Genomic DNA, 25,783 nt, shown 5'->3' with positions numbered 1-25,783 from the left:
ATAGCAGTATGACATTGATGCGTTTCTTTGCCTCCTAATGACATTATTAAGATTGTACAAGTGATAATTAGACTGTCTGTGTAAACCACAAAACATGTTAAGGTTTGGCTCGTGCAGCCTGTATAGACTGGAATGTACCACTTGCATAATGTCCTTCGGGCTATTTTGTATCTTCCTTTGTGTTTTGTTTTTCTTGCCTATCCTCCGTGTGCAATTATGCATTTCAGTCCTTTTACATTTAAACACTGTGCTCTCTCTGTCACAGAAACGTAGGCCAAAAATAGAGGATTTTAGCATTCTAAATGTGATTTTGTAGGGATGCATTCAGCATATTCATGTACTCTGTCTGGGGTATTGTTGTAGTAGATTTTTGGATTGTATACAGAAAATGGAAACATAATTACCGTATGCCCACTCATCGTGGAATAAGTTAGAATAAACACTTCTCTGCTCTTGAACTAATAGGGTTCCTGGCATTGAAAGCAGTCACAGATGTACTTTAATAAAACAAATGCAAATAAGAGAGTCTGCATGTGGAAGTGGTAATAATGTTTTTTATGTACGGCAAGGTTATTGTACCCTGAACACCTTATACAAAAACAAATTGTCAGCCTTCTTAGTTTATCATATAATTGTAGAGTGCAATAAATCAAAGCATGTGTGGTTTTTCTGGATTGTGTTTGTGGGAAGCAACATTGTACCTAACTCTTGACAAAGTTGCCGCAGTGGGACTAGTTGAACAGTATATGGGACACAATATTTGGCATTTACCCATGATAATTATCTGGAGAGTGAATGTCAAGCCGCTCTAATTGCTTTGATTGATTCATCTAAAGAGGTGCTTGTGGGCAGAGACAGTGGCTTTGCCGGCCACAGAATAGTCATTCATGACCTCTACACTTACCACTTCCAACTACACACGCACGCACGCGCGCACACACACACACACACACACACACACACACACACACACACACACACACACACACACACACACACACACACACACACACACACACACACACACACACACACACACACACACACACACACACACACACACACACACACACACACACACACACACACCACACACACACACACACACACACACACACACACACACACCACACACACACACACACACACACACACACCACACACACACACACACACACACACACACACACACACACACACACACACACACACACACACACACACACACACACACACAGAGAGAGAGAAAACCCCTGAGAGTGTACTGTGGAGGCTTACTGGTACAGCACGGCAGGACGTGTTATGGCTTCTTCTGAGTCGACATACCACCATTCAGATGTGCATCTATCCATTAAAAAGCTTTTTAGTTTCTCTGTTATCATTTATAGTAGATATTGATGTCAATATACTTTGTTTTAATTGGCCAAAGCTTGTTATGATTAAAGATTTTAAATGCTGTCTCCATTCAGTAATTCAGGTTCAGATTAATTTTCCGCTCTTGATGGAAAATATTTCCTGTAATTAAGCCAGTCTCTTCAAAAGCTCAAGTTTAAATGTCAGCATTTCTGGAGACACAAGAAATTCACTTTAAAGCAATTTGATTAATAATTATGAATTATAACAAACATATAATCAGTAGCAATGGAGATACATGTTATTAAACTGTATGGCAAGGCAAGTGTATTTATATAGCACCTTTCAACACAAGGCAATTCAAAGTGCTTTACAAAAATGAAAGACATTAAGAGCATTAATAAATAGTGCAGCAGAAACATATTATAAAATGGCATTTAAATATCAATGAAAAGCATCGGCAAAAAAAAAAGTCTTCAGCCTGGATTTAAAAGTAGCGAGAGTTGCAGCGGACCTGCAGGTTTCTGGTAGTTTGTTTCCAGTTGTTTGGAGCATAATAACTGAACACTGCTTTACCATGTTTAGTTCTGACTCTGGGAACAGAAAGCTGACCAGTCCCTGAAGACCTGAGAGATCTGGATGGTTCATAATTTAGCAGGAGGTCAGAAATGTATTTTGGGCCTAAACCATTCAAGGCTTTATAGACCAGCAAGTGTATTTTGAAATCAGTTATTTGACAGACAGGAAGCCAGTGTAAAGACTTCAGAACTGGAGTGATGTGATCCACTTTCTTAGTGTTAGTGAGGACTCGAGCAGCGGCGTTCTGAATTAGCTGCAGCTTTCTAATATATTTAGTGGGTTAGTGGGACCTGTGAAGACACCATTACCAGTAGTCGAGTCTACTGAAGATAAAAGCATGGTTTTTCCAAATCTTGATGTGACATTATTCTTTTAATCCTCAATATATTCTTAAGGTGATAGTAGACTGACTGTTTTAATGTGACTGTTGAAACTCAGGTCAGAGTCCATGCTACACCTAGATTTCTGGCTTTATCTGTTTTGAACATTGCCGACTGAAGCTCAGCCCTGACTTTTATTCGTTCCTCCTTGGCTCCAAAAACAAGTTTTATCTTTATTTAATTGGAGAAAGTTCTGACACACCCAGTCATTGATTTGTTCAATGCACTTACTCAGTGTTTGAATTGGAGCATAGTCTCCTGGTGAAATTGTAAATGTGTGTGTCATCTGCATAGCTATGGTAACTTATTTTGCTGTTTTTCCTTATTTTAACCAGTGGTAGCATGTAGATGTTAAAGAGAAGAGGCCCCAAGATGGAGCCTTGAGGAACCCCACATATTTGTCAACTCAGATGTGTATTTACCTATAGAAACAAAGTTTTTTCTGTCCTTTAGGTAGGATTCAAACCAGTTTAGAACTGTTGCCGAAAGTCCCACCCAGTTTTCTATTTGGTCTAGTAATATGTTGTGGTCAACAGTGTCAAATGCAGCACTGATATCTAAAACTGTAGAGCAGCAATTCAAATTAGGTCATGCAAATAGCAATACTACCTCTTGAATTGAAACATTTATTTTTACCCACTCTAAATAGATCTGCCTCTATATCAGACTGCAGAAAATGTTGCTTAGTTTCAATGAAAAGAAGAACAATTTTCATCAAGGATTTAAGAATTCACCAGTACTTTCCCATCAGCCTCAGTTAGTGTAGGTTGTGATTATATGCTATCATGCTCAAATAAACACAACCTAATATTATTCCTGTACTGTATGGCATGGTAGTATTAGCATGTTAGCATTGCCATAGTTAACATGTTAACTATTGCTCTGTGTTTGGCCCCTACAAGTAGAGTGGCACATCATGCTAATAGTTCCTCAATGGTTCATGATCAAAAAAGTGTATTATGAAATAGAAGTAGAAAGTAGCAGTAAATGAAAAGTACAAGTACTTCAAAATTGTGCTTTATTACAGTATTTGAGTAAATGTAATTGTTTTACTTTCCAATACTTATAATAAGTACACAAAACATTAGAAAAAATACCTTAAAATAGCTAAACAAATAGTTATTTAATGAAAGTTGCACTGTGCTGATGATAACTACAATGGATTTGACCAAAATGTACTCTGAAAAAACCCCATTTATTTTTCAAGCTGTTGTATGCAGGTATAATGTATATGAGCCCATTTATCTGTTTTTCTGTTTTCAATCTCACAATTTTTCTCGACCAAAAAAAGCATTTGCTAATGGTAAACATACTCTGTCACTCTCTGAGTCTGTATTTTCTGATTCAAACCATCAATTTAAGAACTTGCTTAAATATGTGTCACCTTGAAATGGATTTTCAATAAAATAGATAATTTAAAAAAGGAAAGTGCTTTTTGCTCATTTCTGAATGGGAACATTTCCATAATTGTCACATAATGCCTGAATTAGCATCTGTAAATCTTAATTTGATAACGCATTTCATCCAAGAGGTGGTTGGATGGAATTTGATTACAGTGTTGGATCTCATTAGTGCTGTTTGACAAAGGCCCTTTTCATAATACTGAGATGTCATCAGTTGAAATTTGAATACAATTAATTCCTTTTTATAGTGGTGCACTGGTCTGAATCCCCTCCCTTTAATTATGCGCTCTCCCTTTCAACGATCAGATTTTCTCCTTCAGCAAGAATCTTTAATCTCCTTTTCAAACACTTCAACACAGCTCTCATATTTGAAACATTTTGTAACCTCACGTCGTCAATAGGACTCTTAACACTTTACGTTTTTCTTTTTTAGAGGAGTAGTGCAACCCACTCATGTTTAGTCACATGAATATTAAATCAGAGGGCAGAAACAGCAGAGAGGGTTGACAGCAGTGTGAATCCAGCTATGGTCCTCACCTGTTACCGTCTAACATCATGTTTCAATGTTCACTCAAAGTGTCTTTCTTATCTGCTGTGGCCATATTTTCAACTTAATGTATGTGTGTGTGTCTTAGCTCGGCAACTCACAACATCCTATTTTCTTTTATCTCGTCTCTTTTATGCAAAATGCTAAGCAATATCCCCCCACCCCCCTCCTCTGATGTCTGTGTTTTCTTTATCTTTCAGGAATCAAGAATAAACTGCATCCGCATCGCTCGCAAAGGTAATTCAACATGAATATTTCTCCTCCCACTGACACTGACCTTGAATGAATTTCCTATGCATTGCAATGTTGTCTATTCTCTCATTGTTCCAAGATAAGAAATTAAGAATGTAATTTTCACGGTATTGGTGAGTTTAGTGTACACTGCATTGTTATTCACCTCTTTCTCAAGTACAAAGGTGTGGATGTGGAGAAGCGTTCTCTGACTGGTCCTTGTTGTTTAGCAGCATGCCTCTGAGAAAAGGGCAACAAGCGGGGAGGGATTAAGGGTCAGGCTTTCATCCTGTTTGTTTGGGGGCAGACGCCGGGACACACTATATCAAAGGCAGTCTCTTTGTTCTCATCAGCAGCCCGCTAGACAGCTACCTCTGAGGGCTTTGACCTCGAAAAGGTCCAGAAGGGTCCTCAAGATCAAAACTACCAGATGGAGTTACTTTGACCTATCAGTATAAGAAAGCCAAACCCCACCCCTCATAATGTACCTCCAGCTTTTGGATTCACAGGGACATGAAAAGGGCAGAGAAATTGACTCTAAGTCCTATTGGCAGGAGAGCCCTTTCTGCTGTTGCACACTGTCAGATCATGGTGAATAAAAGTCATGTATTTATAGTTATCATAGCACCGCAACAGTAAGCAGAGCCTTGCAAGTAAATTGTCTTGGCGGGAGTCTTTTCTTTGGTGAAGGCCTTTTTATCGTCTGAGAGTGAAAAAGGAAAAGAGATGAGGCTCTCCTCAAGCATAGAGCCAAAAGGCAAGGCCAGCCATTTCAGCTCAGTGTCTCACTCCATCTGCCCCACGCAGACACCCGGTCGGGCATTGATTAATTATGCTTTCACACGCCAATGCAGTTTTACAGTGTGCTCGTCTCTTTTCTTTGACACTAAGCTAAGAAAGTAAGAAAGAAATGCACACAGGCACTAAAAGTAAAAATGATAAATAAGCAACATTTTAACAATACAATCAATATAGAAAAACAGAAGTTAAAGGAGAGAAAAGTGCACAATGAAAAGTAATTTTTTGAAAAGATTGGCGGATTTACATCAGCCATGTACATGATGATTTATTTGCAAAAAAAAGGACATACGAATGAAATCATCACGTAGATTTCCAATTTCAAGGTGTGACGGGTCAGTTTTTTGTTGGTGCTGTTTGTGAGCTCCGTGATCCCTCCACCATTTACATAGCCTGTGCATCATTGGGTCCTAAGCCCTTATTATCAAGCAGCCCATCACAGGCAAAGTGGAGGCAAATGATTCTGGCTTGGATAACAAAGCTGGAGATTACATTTCAACTTCCAGGTGACAGTTTAATTAAGGATCCTCTGGCAGGCTCAACACAACAATAGACTTCCATTTCTCCTCTAAGTGCCAATTTCCACCATCGGGCAGCTGGCAGGTGCAGGGATTCATGTGGAAATCTATTTCATGCTCGTGTTTGGCTTAATAGAAATGTCGAGGCTAAATGTGGCAAAACCGCCTTATCTGTCCAAAATGTCAGAAAACTGAAATTGATTTTTCACCTCCTCATCTACATTTCTCGCCAATAAAACGCATCCCTGTATTTCCCGTGTACGTGTCATTTTAAATGAAGTCACAGAAGAAAATGAACTGCAAGTGCTGAGTTGTGGCTTTTTTTTTAGGGCAGCATGTTAGGACCGACTATATGTTATCTCCAGTTACAGTAGCTCCCAGACATAAAGCCATATTTGGGTGATAGCGTGTCTCTGTGTGTGAACAGGGACTACACATTTTTTGGTATTCAGTCTGACTGAACCGCTTCCTACCACTCCAAGTAAAGTATACCTTTCAAATGAGCTGTCCGTAGGTTGAGCAGCACACATTTTTTCACATTTTTGGAACAACATGTAACATGGAGTTAGCAATTCAAAAAGCTACTTCCTGAGCGTATATAGAAGGAAAATATCCTTTCTTATATTAAGCCAATTACTAATGTTCTCCATTCTCATATGCCAAACATCCATCATTGATTTAAAAAAACCTGCCAAATACTCAAATAATATTCTGCTTCTTTCATCTTTTGTAAAGAGGGGTTCGAAAGCACCCCAGTATGCCCCCGGCTGCAGATAGTTGGGCTCAAACATGGCGTCGTTTTAATTTTCCCTGCCCCAGATCTGATTCTTCCCCAGCAGGCTGCAAGATAGAGTTATATCCCCAGGCCCGCTGTGATTTCTTCTGCCGCTCTCCAGTTCCAAAAGGCTGAGAATGGCTAGTTTCGGGGTTGTTAAGGCCTGGAGGACAGGCTGACACACTCTAGATCAGTGGGCCCTGTACAACAATACAAAAAGAACCCAGTGCTCAGCACCATTTACATAAGTATGGAGCTTTATGCCAGAGAAATGAATAACCTGCTATTATGATAACGACTTTTCCAGAGGTTTACAGACACCCGGGCACCTTGAGATTCTACTGTAGGGCTGTAAGGATGACTTGTGACTGGGAGAAAAAATACACTATATATTTGTTTTCCATATTGAATAGAAATTTGCAGTTTAGTGCATGTACAATAGCATATAAATGTACTATTGTAATATCACAAGGTGTCAGGTTATTGTTGCAGCGTCATTGTACAGAAGAACAATTGCTGAATTGCTCCTTTTTGTACATGACTAATGGGTCTTAGCTAATGAGTTTCTTGTCTTAGGCTGACATATTTGCAAATCCTGCGAAAATAGTTTCTTCTTCTACATCAATGTTTTGCAATCTGTTTATGTTCTCAACTCAGTTTGGTTTCTGTAAACATCAGTATAAATCTTTAACAGTCTAAGTAGCCAGTTGAAAACCTCTTAGACAACACTATGCAAACCAATCATTTAGCTTGTCAGAGCACAAGTTATCATTATGTATGTCTGAGGATTGCAGGTTTGTTAGGTTGGACAGCATGGACAATCGCTGTCTGCCTTCAGGCTTCACTTCTTTTATTCACGTGTCTCTTTTATCTTTAACAAGTATAGGAAATAACTACTGGTATAGAAGTGTAGCCTTGACGTTGAGAAGACTATTATTATATAGTGGATCTCCTCCCAGCAGTCATGATAAGCACTATGAACGTCTGTAGTATTGTGTGAAAAGAACACAACTCTGAGTTCTGTGTGCATTCATTAAAGTTATTTGAAGCTGTGGGTTTTCTATTTTCCCATGTCTGCATTACATTTTTCACTCTCTTTGCTTACTATGAATAATGTATTTGGCACCTTCAACATTATTTCTGTATGTACTGTATTTGCATTGTGCCATTTTTATTCATGTGCATCTGTGTTTCTGCTTCTTTAGCAGCCTGCAAGGATCACCGCAAAGCTCTGGAGGTGTCCCAGCACTCGGAGGAGATGGGTCTGATTCTCGGGGTGTGCGCTGGAGGCCTGGTGGTGCTCATCCTTCTGCTGGGTGCCGTTATTATCATCATTAAGAAAGGGTAAAAGTCTGCTGATAACTGTTGATCGCGCATCATGCCTCATTATGCATACCCCCATATTGTTTTAGCCTTTTATGTTTTGTTTTGGACCATTTAGTCATCAGTTTTCATATTTTGCTGAACTTTTGAAAAGGTCATGCTTATTTAGGATAGAGTCTGAAACCAACAACCAGCGCTGCATTGTTTTCATTGCCTCATGGTGCACCGTGGGGACCAAACAACTCACATCTGTAGAGCCTATCTGAGTGTGGAGTATCTAATTAAAGGCGGATGCAATTCAATTATCCACTTAATTACGCACACCAAGCAGAGACCTGACCCTTAAATGAGATGGTAATTGGGAGGGAAAAGGTGTGCTTTAAGAGATTATTAGCCCATGATCCCGCAGGTTTACAGTACATCATCTACACATCTGGCTCGGCATTTATATAGCAGCAGCTGTAGGGCGGCCTTAGTTTTAATCTCAAATAAGGCTTAACCTGCCTTACTAAAATAAGATAAATGAAAATTTGAAGAACCTGCCGTGCCAAATGGGAAGTTACTCAGGGCTCCAGCAATCATTATTAAATGGCTGACACAGCCTCCCGGCTAATATTGAATAATGTTGATTCTGAAAGTCACGACTACTCTGCACATTAGCCCGGGTTCCTATGCTAAGCCACCATGAAGTCCGCTCTTAGCGAATTGATTGCTAAAATGTTTCTGACAGGAAGCCTTGCGGTCTAGTCCTTGAAGTATAACACTGAGACATATTCGACAGAAGGGAAAAAAACTAGTTTTTCCGCCAGCACCTGCTTGGTTCGTTTGCATGCGTCATACGGCCGCCTGCACAGCCGAGCTCACGGGAGGATGGATTTCATTTTCACTGTAATCAATGCATTCTGCCCTCAGCTGGCATTGCTTTCATCTTACATCTCTACTTCTTCTTCTTGATTATTTTTCTTCTTCTCCTGCACTCTTGCCAGAAGGGACTACTACTCTTACTATCCGTAAGTGACTCCACTTCTTGCTCTCCCATTGTTTCAGTGATCCATCTTATACATGCTTGTGCACTGGCTGTCAATCATAAGGTGTAGAGGGAAAATAATCAAGCAGTTATTTGGACTTTATCACCTTTTTTCTCTTAGTTGCTCTATATTTTTACCTCCATAGCATTCGTTACTAAACATAACATTTCCTTTTTCCTCCTCTCTCTTTCTCTCTGTCTATTACAATCTCCCCTGTATTGTTCCCATGAATAGGAAACCAGTAAACATGAATAAGACACCCATTACCTACCGGCAGGAGAAGAGCCATATGGGCTCCATGGAGCGCAGTTTCACAGACCAGAGCACTCTGCAGGAGGATGAAAGGATGGCCCTTTCCTTCATGGATGCGCACACCTGCGGCACACGCAGTAAGACAAAAGACACTCAGTGTACACAAACCTGGCAGCTTACCACTACTACACAATGCAATTTCAAACTTGACACACATCATCCCTCACTTTTTAATCCTGTTGACCGTCACTCATTCACTCCATAAATGTCTGAATCATTCTGAAAGATAATTATCACGCTGTGTGAGAAATGTTCTGTTGTTCGACTCCCCTTCAACTATTCACTGCCTGCAGCTGATACACAAGACGAATCCCACAAGATGTGCAAAAAAAGGGAGAAGTGAAGTAACATATTTGTATTGAAAGAAATGATTTGTGATGCTTGTCAGTACGTTTCATCTTCATCTCCTTTCTAATATCGTCAGTCTTACAGAAAGGGAACGACAGATGTGTTTACTTTACAGGAAGTGCTGATCTTGTTCACACGTCATGCGAGACAGAGCTGCTGTCACGTCTCTATAAAATATAATATGAAGACATCCGTGTGCAGACAGACCTTAATCGAAGTCACACACCTGTAACATAATGTACTGTATGAGTCAGTATCAGCATACAGATTCCCACAATGTAATGGTAACACCAGCATTTGTAATTCCGAACAAAACATGCTACTAAATGTTTAATGTTTTACATCGTATCACATCTTGCACATGAGTTATTCAGCTTGAGTCGTGCTGACATTGAACATGTGTCTGTGTCTGCTGCAGGTGACGTCCGTAGTTCAGTGAACGAGGCCAGCAGCCTGCTGGGGGGCTCCCCGAGGCACCAGTGTGGACGTAAAGGCTCCCCATACCACACAGGGCAGCTCCACCCCGCCGTCAGAGTGGCTGACCTTCTGCAGCACATCAACCAGATGAAGACTGCCGAGGGCTATGGCTTTAAACAGGAGTATGAGGTGAGAGAGCGCTGCTACTCTCCTGTCTTACACAGCACAGCACAGCACAGCACAACACAACACAACACAGCCAGCTTATTAATCTTCCACTCTGACTAAGTTAAGTTAAAGCAAGTGTTGCTTCTGGTGCTTAGTGTCTTAGGAAGATTGTGTTAGTTAATAATCAACCTTCACTGTTATTATTTAACGTGGGTATAATTGGTTCATTCTTGCCGGACATGCATCGAGTGGGATAACTAAAGGCAAGAACACTCAAACTGCGGTGATATACATAATCCAATGCTACAGTTGGAGGCTTGGTTACATTAACTTCAATTTTCATGCCAACAATGCAAAAGCGGTCTAATTATGCTTAAGAAACTTATTGCAAATTGGGTAACACTTTGTATGAGGACCATGTCTATAATGCATTTATAATGCTTTATTAAAATAATCCTAACCCATTTTACAATAAATTATAAGGTCACGTAATATTATATATTTATTTTCCAAGGATGAAAGTGTGCCTGCATTCATTACAAATGTTATATTACAATATTATAATCTTTTTATAATGGTATTATAACTTTAAGAGGTCACTGTTGCTTTGAGTAAAGTGAAAGAAAAATATATATAAATACAGTACATATGTTTATTTTGTATAGACAAAAGTGAAACGCTGTAACTGTTTGCGGCAGGAGCATCAACGGTATGAACACATCAGCAGCTCTTTCTGCTTTTCTCTTTGACGCACAAGGTCATCGTCTCAATTCAAACTTCAAGTTGTTGTATATGAATAAAAGGCCCTTCATTGCTGCTACCTACTTATCTATCTTATCTCATCCACAAATGATGTTTTAAATAATAACCCGCACTTCATCCATCTATTTTCACTTTGCCTAGATTTAAGGTCTCAACAGAAAACGTTTCTTCTTTGTTAGTGCTTCCATGGCAGCGGGAAGGTATTATCTCTCAATCATGTGAGGTGATCTAGTGTGTTAGTATTGCTGTTAAGGCCACTGTGTGTAATACAAACAAGCAAACAATCTATATCTGAACACAAGCAAAACTAAAGAAATCATCATAGACTTCAGAAAGCACCGTCCAGAACACGCCCCCCTTCACCTCAATGGAGAGAGAGTGGAGAGGGTCTCCACCTTTAAGTTCCTGGGGGCTCACATTTCGGAGAGCCTCAGCTAGACAGCACACACCACTGCAGCAGTTAAGAAGGCCCAGCAGCGACTACACTTCCTGAGGGTGCTTCGGAGAAACCGACTGAACAAGAAGCTGCTGGTGTCCTTCTACCGGGCGACAATCGAGAGCGTGCTGTCATACTCCATCTCAGGGTGGTATGCAGGATGCTCAGCTGCGGACAAGAAAGCCCTGCAGAGAGTGATCAGGATGGCAGAGAAAACCATTGGCTGCCCGCTGCCCTCTCTGGAACACATCTACACCTCCCGCTGCCTCAGCAGAGCTAACAAAATAATAAAGGACAGCTCTCACCCAGGTCACAGACTGTTCTCTCTCCTGCCTCTGGGAGGAGATACAGGAGCTTCAAGTCACGGACAAACAGACTCAAAAACAGTTTCTACCCCTGGGCCGTCAGGCTGCTCAACCACCACACATAATGCAATAACCGTAACCATTCTCACACATACACACACTTTAATGCACTTTATATACAATTTTTATATAAATATTTTTAACTATTTATTCCCCCGTATGATTGTATGTTGTCTGTCCTATTGCTGTGTTTTTTAGTGTTATGTATTTGTTTGTATTTTTTGCACACCGGGACAGAGTTGCACTCTGAATCTCATTATACTCTGTGTATAATGACAATAAAAGGCTTTAACTTTACAAACTTAGTTCAGCCATGATCCCATTATTTCATTTTCTGAGCATGCAGAGCTTGTTGCCATAGGGGAGATTTGTTAAAGTTGCAAGACAAAGCTGTGCTGAGCTCCCTCCGCACCATAAGGTCCGGTACAGTGGCTACACTGATGTACACCATGCCTGGTTAACCTGCGCACTCCTCCATAACACAGCGGAGAAAACTGGCACGTTCAAAAAATCTGTTTTAAGTTAGTGGACGCATTGTTCTGGAGTTGAAGAAGCCAGGGGTAATCAGTCAAACATGTTTTGTAACACTACAGTTCTTGGTGTAGCCAGGGAGGAGGACGGGTCAATAACCAGGCTTCGCTCAGCAGGAGTGCTCGACCTTAGTTGTCCACATTGTTACAGTAGGAGGAGGAAGGACTATATTGAGGACCTTATAAACCTTATAGACAAACCCTCTGTGATGCAGGAAGTGCCTGAACAATTTGAGAGTGTTGGAGTATGTATACTTGGTACAGGAAAGTAAACTCAATAAGTTTATTATTAAAAGTATTTGAGAGTTGACCTTAGTAGAAGAATCTGAAGCCCCACATATAAGTAACAGAACAGCTAGCCTCATGAATACAGAAAAATGCATCGCTGACATCTCACTGCTTATCTTCTCTGTCAATTTGATATAATATTTTGTGGGAATTGCCACTTGGAATTGCCGCATGATTCATTGTTTAAATGAATTATGCCCAAATAAACAGATTTTCATTATAGGGACAAAAACGTTTAAAGTAGCTAGTCCTATGATGACAGTCACAAAATGCAATTGATAGCCCATAGATTGAGGAGTTCTGCAAGCATATCTCAAACTCAGTGCTGTGAGCTGATTTTCTTTAAGTGGGGATTGGACTTTGGCAATCTTAAGACCACCAAGACTCATCGAGACAAAATTAAGTATTTGAAATGGAGTCATTTGGTTATATTTACTGGCTGTTAGTGAGTAGTAAGTAGGATCACCTGCAATTACCACATGTTGTGGATAACTCCGAGCTTAGAGAGGCCATGTTAGCTGGAATGGCTCTTGCTAGGGGGCTGTGGGAGACCATCAATCCTCCTCTGACATCCTCCATGAGCCCATCTCACCACCCTCTGAAATTAATTAGTGAGGGTTAAAAAAGGCATCTGGATCACACTGTCGCTGAGCATATGAATAAATCATCCTCATTTGGCCCCAAAAGAAGCCCTCTGTCATGACTGCAGGCCTGGTGAGGTTAAATATCTCAGTTGGAGTCTTCTGTCTACAACTGAAAGATTGTGAGGTACAGAAGAGAGGTAAGGGGAGTCTGAAGGGTTGGGTAGTAAGGCAAAAAGGAGCAAATGTTAGGAAAGAGAGTTTTATCTTCTATGCCCTGTCACCTCAAAATATCCTCCTCACGGTAGCAATGTTAGTATTTACCTCCCTCCTCAATACAAGGTGCAGCGTAAATGCTCTATAATTTCCGAGGGTAACCATCAGACTGATATAGAGGACGCTTCTCTCTCTCACACAGCACAGGGCTGATGATGCTGCTCTGATGAATCACTGACTTAGATATCCCGTCATCTGATCCAGTAATTGGTGGCTCTACATTCAAAATAGAGGCAATAACCATTATTTCAGACACACTGTGATCAACCAGGTCGTTGTCCAGCAAACAAAGATGGTTCAGAAACTGCATGCACCTTATCGTTGCATATTGTGAATCATGGTTCGTTTTTTGTACCATTTCCTTGTGGCGGGTTGTACGTCCTGAGTTGAACTGTAAGTACAGGCATTTTTCTCCTGCAGAGAATTGCTTATCCCCCTCCTGCTGTCACCGTGGCTGCTGTCTCTTGCTGTATGTTCTAGGGCACATAATGACGGGCCCAGATCTCTGAATACTTCTCCCCGGTGGAACTTTGTGGATGAGAGCTGAGATCACACCCCAGGGAAAAATCCATCCTTGTCACCCTCAGCCCTCGTGAAAAGAGAAAACAACTTTTGTCTCTGGTTCTTGGTTTTCCCTCTGGAACTCTGCTTGTAGATTCATTAAACTGTCTCTCACGGGCAAAACACACTCCACTCAAAAAATCAATACACACCTCTTTGTTTTGTTTTTATCTCTTTGCTATAGTATGTGTTTTGATAGAATGTCTCTCCATTATGAAGGAAAATGATGAGGAGTATCATATTACACTGCCCGGCAGTATAGGTTTTTATTTCCCCGAAGAATACCTATGTGGTGTAAAACATTGATCAAGAATTTACAGTGAGTTGTGAAGGGGCGTGTGTGTGCAGCAGCTACAGCCATATTCCCACTGTAGAGTCTTGCGAGTAAACAACAGCAGAGCTGAAACTTTCATTATTCTACTTTATACCCCGAGGCTGAGGTTAGCAAGGATTATTATTGATTCAAAGTTTAGTTACACCAGAGACTACTGAATTATTACTGTGCTTATTTAAAAACAACAGTTACCTCATTCCACATTCATACCATTTCGGCAGCATCAGGCTTGTTTATTTTTTCGACATCCAATATCCCAATTGTTTCACATCTGCGACATCTCTGATTGGATTTTGACTGAATGTAGTGGGATTACGAATCTCATTCCCGGTTTTGGCATTTAAAAAATTGTGTGGGTGAAAAAATTACAGGTGACATAACAGTTATTGAGTGAAATGAAAAAAAATCAAGTGGGATGTTGATGTCACATCAAGATGTTAAAAGAAGTGCTTTAAAGTGTTCACGTCTGTACTTGAGTGTAATTATTTCTTTCATCTAATTTTCCTCACTGTATATGATCCTCTTAACCAACCCACTCCACCGATTCCTGCCAATGAGGGTTTTCTAATACATTTTCCTCGGGTCTGTGTTGTTTTCCCTGCACTCCCCTGTCACTCTCACTGTTTTTTTTTTCTCTACCTGCTCCTCTCTCCTATATGGACATAAAAAGAGAAAAAAGACAGCTCAGAGGTCTGCTGTTAAAAAAATAAGCAAGGGAGGAATGTGGAGAGAAGTTATCAGGAAAGGTAGAGAAAGGTTCAGAAAAAGAGAGACATACCCCGAGAGAAAAAAGTGTGGAGGATGGTGTAATTCCAGGAAGGCTTTGGCTGGTTCTTGGCTCTCTGTGGGGAGAACAGCGTTGTAATCCCCTGCTCAGCATGCATACTTGGGCAGAGTTTCACCAAATGCCCCTAGTGGCTGAAAACCACAGGGGGTAGACTGGTTTGGCTGTGTGTGTGCGTGTGTGTTTTTCATACATCTGAAGGGGCTGTTTGCAGACTTAATTTAGCCCACAACAGACGATCAAAAGTGGCTTATGATGACGTGTGAGAGTAAGCATTTGCTGGTGCATCCATGCAGACAGGTGGATGATAGGGAATGAGGAGAGGTGTTGCTGAGTATGATATGCTATAACTGAGCAGCCATCCACTAAGCAAGTGACAGTCTTCCTTCTTTTTCTCCAATTACCGGTCTTCTCACCATATACAGTGATTCACAAGCTGTATATAGAAACATTCAGTGAGTTACAGAGCTGTATTCTTCAACATGTCTTCTCGTTTTGCAGCAAGTTATATCTAATGTAAGAGGCTAACCTCTGTTTTTGTATTGTTCTCTTCCCACACTCCACAAAGGCAATTTACTATACTAAAGAGGCGGTTTCTTGTCTGTGAGTTCTTGTTCAATAAGTCGTGATTTTGGATAAAGACAGACATAAGCCGGCTTCTCATTTCCAGCCAGCCACCTCCATCTGATTTGTTTTTCTTTACAGCTGAATTATTCTGTTGAAAACCCCATAAAAGCAGTTTTAAATATGTTGATATACTGCCAAAAAACATTCATGTTTATGTACGTTTCTATTATATGTTTATGATTCTTGACTTTTGCAGTACGTCACTCTTATTATGCTTATTGTGACTATTACATCCCAAAATATCAAGGCAAATTCCTTGTATGTAAAAACCAACATGACAACAAACCTATTTCCTGTTTCCAGAGTTTGACTGACCTGCTGCACTTAGATACGATTAGCTAAGCCATGATTGGATGATGGCTCTTTGGTCAATTTGTGCATTATGAAACTTCCATTAACTCCATGAGCCTCTTCTGTGATAAAATGGAGTCCTGGGATTACTTTTATGGATTTAAGGTTGAGGTTCATTTATTTGTATCGCACATTTCAGACTCAAAAGCAATTTAAAGTGCTTTACATTGGCAAAAGAAAAAAGACAAACAAAACTTCAAAAAGACAATTCATAAAAGAGATAGAAATAAGTTAAAAATAAACATGTTTGATACATATCATTCTTGTAGAAGTACTCAAGTTACCTTTAAAAACATAACTTAATCCATGAAAAGCAGCATTTAATTAAGAGTTTTCAGTTAAGTGTCACTTGTCACTGATGTTGTACACCAAATATTAACCCAGTATTAAAAAGCCGTTGGGTTTATATTTTTCCTGACAACAATAAATGTATGTCCATACTGTAACTTGATGAGACAAAAACTGTTTGATGACTGAGGCGCTCATTTATTTGATCACGTTTCTTGGATAAACCAAGAAACCTCTGTAGGATACAATGCCTCTTGGTCTTCTTTGTCATTTTTGATGCTGATATGAAAATATTTACACATAAAACAAAGAAAGTGCTGGTTCTTTGATTATCGTTCGAATCTAAATCTAAACTATATGAATTGTAAATATGGAGAAGCCCTTTCCCTGAAATGCATCTGTTGTTTCTTTATCTCTGTAGAGCTTCTTTGATGGATGGGACTGCACAAAGAAGAAGGACAAAACCAAAGGCAGGCATGACACACTGTCAGGATGTAAGTCATCAGAACACATTTTATTTAGTATGTTAAAAAAAAAGCCATTGTGGAATTGTTGTATTTGAAATATGCTTTACTATTTCATTCTAATCCGTCTCAGATGACCGCCACAGAGTCAAGCTCCACCCTCTCCTGGGAGACCCCAACTCAGACTACATTAACGCTAACTACATTGATGTAAGTGTAATCCTGTTTTTCTGCCTCTGTTCGACATGGGATACAAATAGTCTGCTGAGTCTCTATCTCTCACACGCTGCAAAGCCACAGTCCATCTCTCTCATTGCTGTAAGCTCACCAGTCTGCTGGCCCACTTTCACCTGGAAGCTTTCATCCAATCAAAGGCCCTTCTAGCGATGTTTTGCCAGCTGCCATGGTTATGAGTTGCTACAGAGAATCCCTGACTCGGCTATCGCTTTTATTAAAACCGAGTGAAATGAATGCATTTAATGCCTTGTGGAGGAAATGAACCTTTCTGTAAGATGCCACAAAATCCCCCCTAAATTAAATAGACATGATTGATGTTATTCAATCTCCGGATGGGCTGCCGGGAGGAGTTGATCCACTGTTCACCTTAACTGTCTGCCAAACATGCAGTGCCATAGTAACATGCTCACTAATCATATTGAAAAACATGTATATGTTGCTAACCTGTCTCGCACAGTCCCATTCATACGTGTTCCCATTCATGAAAAACTAGAGGAGGCTGTGTCTATTCAGAAAGCATAAGTGCACGTTCAGATTCAGAATAGTGGAGTTATTGAGGAAAGAAATCGGCACAGATTTAGAAAAAAGTGATACAATAGTACAGATATACTTGTACTGTAGATAGAAACTAGTATTATGGTTCCCCTGTGAATTCGTTGTCACAGCCCTCAGGTGTTGCTATTCCTTTGAGTCATGTCATGTCAAGCGAGTCTGATATGATTTCTTTATCAAGCAAGATTTATTTTGCACGCCTCTCATTGGGAATAAAGAAAACATGGCACTTGGTGAAACGTTGAGGCAAGCTCATGTTCTCCCTGTGCTGGTTGAGGATGATAAGATGAGAAAAGATCCTGTTTCTGTCAAAATCTTTATAAAGAATATATAATAAAGTTATTTTAGCGAAAGAGAAAATTACGAACTGCATAATTTGACTTGATTTTAGGTGGATTTATCCTTTATGGCCAATTATATCATATAAAGGCTTGACGCTACAGAACTTCTTTTTCCTGTCTTGAATTTCTCTGTAGAGAGTAACCAGTCGGGAAATGCTTTTAGAGAGTTCATTACAATTCCAATCTTTATTCCAGACTCAAGGTCCATATCACATACAAAAAGACAAAACACACATCAATAAATAAGAATAATAACAATGAGAGGGCTTTCAAAATGTGGCCTGCTGTTAGGACTGTAGTTATCATGAGGGTCTCCATTAGCGTTTAGGGCACAGAGGTGCAGGCATTAGAGAGAAAACACCACTCAGCAGCCACTACAGGGTCAGTGTCACTGATGTTACACCCTGACAAGGCTGACCCACTGAGCTGATGTTATCTAGTTAGCCACAGCAAAGCATATTTTGGACAGCCTGTGATTATTTCACCAGAGGTTAAATGGAAAAGTTTTTCCTCCCTCCGAAAATTGCAGTTCCAAAACAGAGTTCACCTCTTTTCTCTGTCACTTAATACCCGAGCCTTTGCTTGGCTGTGGTGAGTGTTTGCTTGAAGAGGTGAGGTACTTTGCATAAGCTCCCTGCACCTTTTGCAAATGTAGAGCCGTCCAGTGCGACATGTCTGTTGCTGATTTACATAACGTCTGCTTCTCAAGAGTAACAGGGTCTTTCTGACAGGTGTAGCATGTCTACACAATTAAACACTTGCAAACATACACACACACACACACACACACACACACACTCAGACATAAAGACAAACACACGCACGTGTCATACTGATACTGAGTAAAAATTATACTGAAATGACACTTTTTTCACTAACTTAAAGGCTTCAAAATCACCTTCTTCGACAAGTGGTCAGCTCCTAAATGAACAGTTATTTTTTTGACAGGTTAGAAACTAAATCCTGCATTTAGTATTTTATCGTCTTGCTTTTCATATTGGTTGGCAAGTGGGTGGGATTTCTTTGATAAAAGGGGATTTCACTCATTTCAGTGCGGCTGTCAAAGTTCCCGAATGTGATCGTTGTTTGTCAATGTTTTTTATATCAAATCTCATCATAGTCTCGAGCAAGCCACCATTAATATTGAATTCACCTTTAAGTGTGATTGTTACTCATTAGTCAGGCCCAGTAGATTTCATTGAGAAAGTCTTTTTTTCTAGTTTATCTAAATAGGAAATTCCAAACCCAAATTCATAGTAAAGGGACAAATATGTTTTCAATTGGGAAAAAAGCAACCCATAGATTAGTGTGAACAAAAAAAAACTTGGCCTCATTAATTCTAACAAAAAAATAAATGGTCTATTATTCATTAAGCACATTCCTGCTGTACTTATACCACACACACACACACACACACACACACACACACACACACACACACACACACACACACACACACACACACACACACACACACACACACACACACACACACACACACACACACACACACACACACACACCACACACAACACACACACACACACACACGTCTTCCAGTCTGTCTTTTACCATAACTCCTGCTTACTAAAAGCTTATTTCATTAACTAGCCTATATGTCTTCTTTTTCTACTCCTTCCCCACCTTCTCGACCTTGGACCCTGTAGATTCGGATTAACAGGGAAGTAAGTACTTCACTGCTCGTTCTGCTGCCTTCCATCGCTCTCTTTTCTCTCTCTTCCCCCCTCTTCTCTTCTCACTTCCCTCTTCTCTTTCGGCTATCCTCTATCCACAAATGCTCAAAGGTCAGTGTGTTCAGGTTTGTGCACATTTGACAAACCCTCTCTTTCCCAACCTCCACCCAAAAAAACATGCCCTTTTAGCTAATGATTTTAAATGAACGCAAGGAGATGTGTCCTCTCCGGAAAGAGGACCCTGTGGTTTTTAGTTCTCATAAGTGGCAATGACTCTGGAAGTATATTTGCCATGGCCACCGTCTTAAGTGGAGGAGTGGTGCTGTAGCTGTGCTGATTGCGTTCAGTCGGGGGGCCAGAGGAATTGTGGATAGCAGGCCTCACAGCACTGGTCATCCATCTCCATTTCAAACATGTCCCTGCTTACATGACTGAATGAAATTCAGTTTTGCTAATGTATCAGCGAGGCGGGCAACTCTCCATGTTAGGTAGAGGTTCTCAGCAATAAAATGAAAACTGATATCAACAAGGATCTTGCCCATCATGCTGATTTGATGAGAGCCGGTGGACTTGAGTGTTCATTCAGATTATTCCCGACCTGCTCTTCAACTACAGAGTCATGTAAGGTAAATGGGGCGTCAATTATCCTCCCAGCTGCTCCTCTTAAAACGACAACAGACAGTGAACCACAGCATCCACGTGGTTGTCTAAGCGGTGTCTGCTTCTTTGAGATTGCCAGGTGTCTCCTTGACTGTGAAAGGTTAGATAGTGCTTATTTTCAGGACTTCCTGACACACTGGTTGTCTTTAAATTGCTAATGCTTGAAAGGCGCTCCGGTGACATCTCAATGTTCATTCATATTCACCCCATATTCACGGTATGAAAATGTCTGTCATCTATATCAAAGGGCGTCACATCCTTTGATATAAAGTATCCCAGAGTACTTCACTGTATGTATTGGATTTTTGCCTTGAAAACTGTTTATGTTTGTGATGATATCATGCATTTATGTGAAACCTGTGTATGATATTCTCATGTCTTGTGAGAAGAATTCAAAAATAACTTTTTGTTGGTAGAAACCGTTTGTATTCATTTAATTTATCATATCAGAAACTACAAATCACACCTTCAATACAACATCTTTATTCTCCTGAAATTGAACTGTGTGCACCTTAAGTTTATTTATTAAATCTTTATTAAACTGTCACAGGGACACACTTTTTGTTTAGCCTGACTTTTAGTTTGAAGTGCCAGAGATCTATCAACTTTTAGCCAAAAAATATTAAAAACCGATGTGTTGACTCAACAACTCCGAATTATCTGTGGAGACTGTGAGGTCAAACACATGGTCAGGGGTCAGCTTTAGGTCAAACAGTGTTGGACAGTAAACTGGATTCAGAGTTACAGTAGGTCAGAAGGAGAGCAGAATGCAGAGGAAAGGAAAGGGTGAGACAGAAAAACACCCTCCTGTACCGCAGTGCCTGGGGAACAGATGGCTTACTCAGCATGTCATCCCTCTTCTCTCTTTCAGGGCTACCATCGATCCAACCACTTCATCGCCACTCAGGGTGAGTTTTCTTGGCAAGGCTATAGTGTGTGTTTATTGTGAAATTGTGTGGATGAAGAACAATTCCATAGGATAAATGGGAGATGATCTAACCAATGAGCCCACTCTTGCAAAGTATCTTGCCTGAAGTCATCTCTATAGAAAATCCAAAGGTGATGGTGTGACTCCCGACCTGTGAAGGCTGTGCTAGTGATGTCCCTGAATCAATCATGAGAAGACATGAATAATAAAACACATTAATAACAGCTCCTCAATCTCTAAGACATGTGGAGCAGCGTGTTCATTGTCGGGGAGAGGTCCTTTCATTCACCCTCTATCGCTCAAATATAAAGTCGCTACTGATGGACAGTCGGACTCTATTAGAAAATATCCCACGGTTGTTTTCTAAATCCCAAAGAGTGTCAGTTTCTAGGGAGCTACCGTCACAAAGTCACCCAAGGTCTGCTCATCCGCTTATCTTGCAAACACACCTCCCCTTCCTCCCGATAGAGAGATGAAACCTGTGAGAAAGAAACAAATATGTCAGCAGTGTTTTTGTCTCTCTGAGCATTTCTTTTCTACGTGATCCTCGTTTTTAAGTTGTATCTCCCTTCCTAAATGTCTCCTCCTCAGATGACAATGAGTGACTGATGGTCCCGTGGGCCTCCATCATCAGCTACTGCTGTTGTTTGTCACCCATCACCCCTTCACTTACTGTCTGGAATTCCCAATCACTTTATTGACAGCACAATCTTGAGAGATCAGTACCCCGCTGTCTGAGCAAGGACACTTAGGTCGAAATAAAATGAAATTTCACAACAGAATCGAGAACTCCCATATTGAGCAGAGCGTGCTTTCATGCTGCCATGTTTGTCTTCTTCTCTCTTATTTCTTCCCACATCCCACCAGGACCCAAGCAGGAGACTCTCTATGATTTTTGGCGGATGGTGTGGCAGGAAAATTGTTTCAGCATCGTCATGATCACTAAGCTGGTGGAGGTTGGCAGGGTAAGTGATGTGCACTCCCCCCTTCTTCCCCTCCTGTCACCACCCTCTGCACAGAAACACCCCACATCCACCATAAAGGAACATTTTGGTTTATATTCTAAAGGCTTCTATGTGTGTGATAAGTATAGATCTCACAGGAGCTTGCTCTGCATGCAAAGTGCAGCCTGAGAGCTGTTCATTTTGACAAAGATACCCTGCATTTATGTGAAATCACAGGCAGGAATAGTTGAACATTGTTGGGGAAATTGGCTTTTTTTGCTGAAAGTTAGACGAGAAGATCAATAGCAATCAGTTAGCTAAGCACAAAGACTGTGCAAAGTTACAGCAATACAACCTACCAATCAGCACCCTTATTGAACATTGTGAAGATATGAGAAATAACAAGTACATCATTTTAATGGCTACTTTTTTAACTTTGGCCAGAGCCAGGCAAGCAGTTTTCCCATGTTCCCAGTCTTTATGCCCTGACTGTGGTAACAATCTTCTCGACTAACCCTCGGCGAGAAAGTGTAAAAGCATATTTACCAACATGTCAAAGGAGTTTTTTACTTTCTGTATCAAATTCTCTTTGTGGCAATTGAAAACCAAGCAAGTATACACAAATCTCTGTGAACACATGTTTTCCACATAATTTGCTACATGGAGTATCTTTTATTTGTCTGTTTTTAAAGGTCATGGTATTATGATGATTTTCATGATGACTAAAGTGATAATGGAGTCCATAAAATATGCTATGAAATATTTATGAGCCTAAAATGTCTCAGCCACATATCTGCTGTCCTTGTATACACTGCATGACTACACAGGTTTCACGGCTTCACTGTACGGCTGTTTTCACTACCCTCACATAAATACCTGTTGTATATAATTCTGTATATAAGTACCCGTTCCTGTTCAGCCCCAGAGACAAATGTATTACTAAATGGATTGTTAAAATTGCACTGCTTTTCCAGCAGTCGAACCCACATCTGATTTCCAACAAATCTGGGAACAGTCGAAAAATGACGACTGGTCTGTGTGGCTAAATCCAAATGGCACCATTAAATAAATACAAATACCTCCTTTGTGCATGGTGTTGGTAAAAAAAGATTGCTGCCCTCCTGTCCATCATGCTTCCCACCATTATGTGATTATTGTGTTTTTCTTTCCTTTGCCTTCTGACATGAAATACCTGCAGAGGAACAGACTGTTCTTGTTCTTCCACAGTATTTGACGTCAGTGACGTAACTATCGACGGTGCAGCCGGTGCAACGCACCGGGGCCCAGAGCCGGCCAGGGGCCCATGCAAAATATATATAATCCTTTTTTTTTTGGGGCCCCAATGGCATTGACCGGTTCACGCAGTCTTCAAAGTAACCAAGTAACCTAAAGTAATTTGTAATTTGTCTGCCCAATGACCTTGCTCCCTTTCATGTCATGTGAAAAAATGTAATAGCTTGCATTTATAATGTACAGCAAACCAAAGCACAAGAGCGGCGCTCAAAGGAGAAAGGACAAGAGAGAACAAGGAGATGTAACTGCTAAACTGACGAAATTATGTCATACATCTTCCTCGAAATTGAGCGTTAACGTTAGCAATGTTGACGTGTAGCGGCAGCCGGAGCCGGAGGCTAACGATAGCTCACCTGCCTCTCCACCATCATTGCCATGTAGCTCCACAAGTGAAGCTGTATCCGTGGCCGTGGCTGTGCGACCTTCTCCAGCCAGCCAGGAGGAGAGGCTGGATTTGGCTGTGCCCGGCGGTGTTCCAACAGTTCCCCCAAGGGCCCCAACCTATAGGGGACTCTATGGCGCTATTGAGACCCCCAACTCCAAGATCAAAAGCTATATTATAGCAACCGGTCCATGTAGGCCTACCAGCCCATTCCCCAGAGACAAACATCAAGGAAACAGGTTTAATGTTCTTTTTAGTTCGCTGTGCCGTTGTCAGGCTGTGGTGGTCTGAGGCCAGGGCAGGCTGTTGTTGATAGCCTACATGTGGCGCTTCTGAGTGGTTGTGTATGTCCCTGCGTGTGTGAGGGCATCAGCGTGCGCTTATGTTTGGGGCGATGGGGGGCCCAAAACAATATTTGCACCGGGGCCAATCACAACCTTGTTATGCCACTGTTTGACGTGTCACAAATACATTTCACACAAACAAAGGACAAATTGAAGTGCAAAATATTTGATTATAATGATCACTTACATAAGAATTATAATGACTCTGGTTATCTTTGTGCCGTGAAATTATAAAACAAAATGTTTGGTCGATTGAATGCTCAATGCTTATTTCAATGCTTACATTTCAGATATAGTGGTAAGGACACCTGAATTCAAAAAGTAGACTGAGTAAAGTTTTCTAAAATAAAGCCCATCTCAAACCTGTAATTTATTGCTTTTTGCACTTTCATAATCAAAGATGATATCTTGTGCCATTTCTTCAAACGTCACCTTGCGGTTGCAGTGGTGATATTAACGATATAATAACGCTATTTACGTAAATTGACATTGTTCTCACTCATGATGCTCCGTCCTAACTAAGAGAGTGGATTGGAATCAAATATCATTGAAGAAATTCAGCTGGTATAATCTTCCTTTTAGATACATGAAAATATTTGAGCAGTGGCGGCGCCAGGGTATGGCTGAGGTAGGCTACAGCCATACCAATAAATGGCATAAATAATAATAATAAGCAAAATGCTAAATGTTGAGAACACGGCTTGCGAAAATATACGGGTCGTGTCCACAACACACAAACTGATCCTGCTGTTACAACAAGTGCACGTTACTGATGCAATATGGTTGAGACCATTCGGGCTTATGCTAGAAGAGGGGTGCAAGGAATAGTCTAAGTAGTGGGGGAGTTTTATACACTAAAGGTGTGGAAATTCTCTGGTGTTATAATATCAACGCGGCCGCGGTCAGATCAAAATGCCTCCGAATGCAATTTCAATAGAGTCAGACCTACAGCCAATCAGAGCAACGAAACGTTGGGTCTGCGTCATGCATTACTGATGAGATCAGTCGGAACCGCCATTCAGTATCCCCATTGGATCTTCAACGTGAACTATCATACGTCACGTTCACAGTGATCCCTTTTTATTTACTACAAGACAAATGTCCCGTTTTATTTCATACAGTTCCATTTTGATTGAGACAGGGAAATAATCTAAACCTCACGTGTGGCGTTTCACTGTCAAGGGGGGCGTGTATGTAATTACATTGCAAATACTGACTTGAGCCCCACCACTGTATGGGTTAGCCCTACCATACATTACCCAACAAAAATACTCTGGCACCACCTCTGTATATGAGGCATCTTTTTCAAAGAGAAGGGTAGATTCAAAGGAATTGCTCCTTAAGAGGGATACATTTTAGGAACATTGGGGCACTTTAGGACTCAAATGGATAAATTGAGGAAGCACTGGATCACATTGTCTCCCAAAGGATGAATAAGAAAAAGTGGATTTTGCTTAAGGATGGATGTTTTACAGCCAACTGTATAGACCTTTTTAGTTCAGTTTATCCTCAAATTAGGCAGGAAATTGTATTTTGGCAATTGCAGAATGCAGTTCACTCATACACCGCTGTTGTACATGT

General features: G+C 40.7%; 1 protein-coding gene across 4 annotated transcripts in view; it reads left to right on the top strand.

Annotated features, from left to right (window-relative positions):
* Nucleotides 1-25,783, top strand: part of LOC117553933 (receptor-type tyrosine-protein phosphatase U) — a 171,534-nt gene that overhangs the window by 128,634 nt on the left and 17,117 nt on the right. The window contains exons 13-22 of one of the 4 annotated variants that reach the window (XM_034228067.1): nucleotides 4,463-4,499; nucleotides 7,790-7,928; nucleotides 8,894-8,917; nucleotides 9,170-9,324; nucleotides 10,014-10,201; nucleotides 16,785-16,857; nucleotides 16,961-17,037; nucleotides 19,625-19,642; nucleotides 21,183-21,219; nucleotides 22,107-22,204. In XM_034228067.1, coding sequence (XP_034083958.1) covers nucleotides 4,463-4,499; nucleotides 7,790-7,928; nucleotides 8,894-8,917; nucleotides 9,170-9,324; nucleotides 10,014-10,201; nucleotides 16,785-16,857; nucleotides 16,961-17,037; nucleotides 19,625-19,642; nucleotides 21,183-21,219; nucleotides 22,107-22,204 — 846 coding nt within the window. The remainder of the gene's footprint in view (nucleotides 1-4,462; nucleotides 4,500-7,789; nucleotides 7,929-8,893; nucleotides 8,918-9,169; nucleotides 9,325-10,013; nucleotides 10,202-16,784; nucleotides 16,858-16,960; nucleotides 17,038-19,624; nucleotides 19,643-21,182; nucleotides 21,220-22,106; nucleotides 22,205-25,783) is intronic. The other 3 variants (XM_034228069.1, XM_034228068.1, XM_034228070.1) reach the window with 3 other exon arrangements.

This window comes from Gymnodraco acuticeps, unplaced genomic scaffold, assembly GCF_902827175.1.
Source record: "Gymnodraco acuticeps unplaced genomic scaffold, fGymAcu1.1, whole genome shotgun sequence".
NCBI lineage: Eukaryota > Metazoa > Chordata > Actinopteri > Perciformes > Bathydraconidae > Gymnodraco > Gymnodraco acuticeps.
This window is presented reverse-complemented; position numbering and strand designations above follow the sequence as displayed.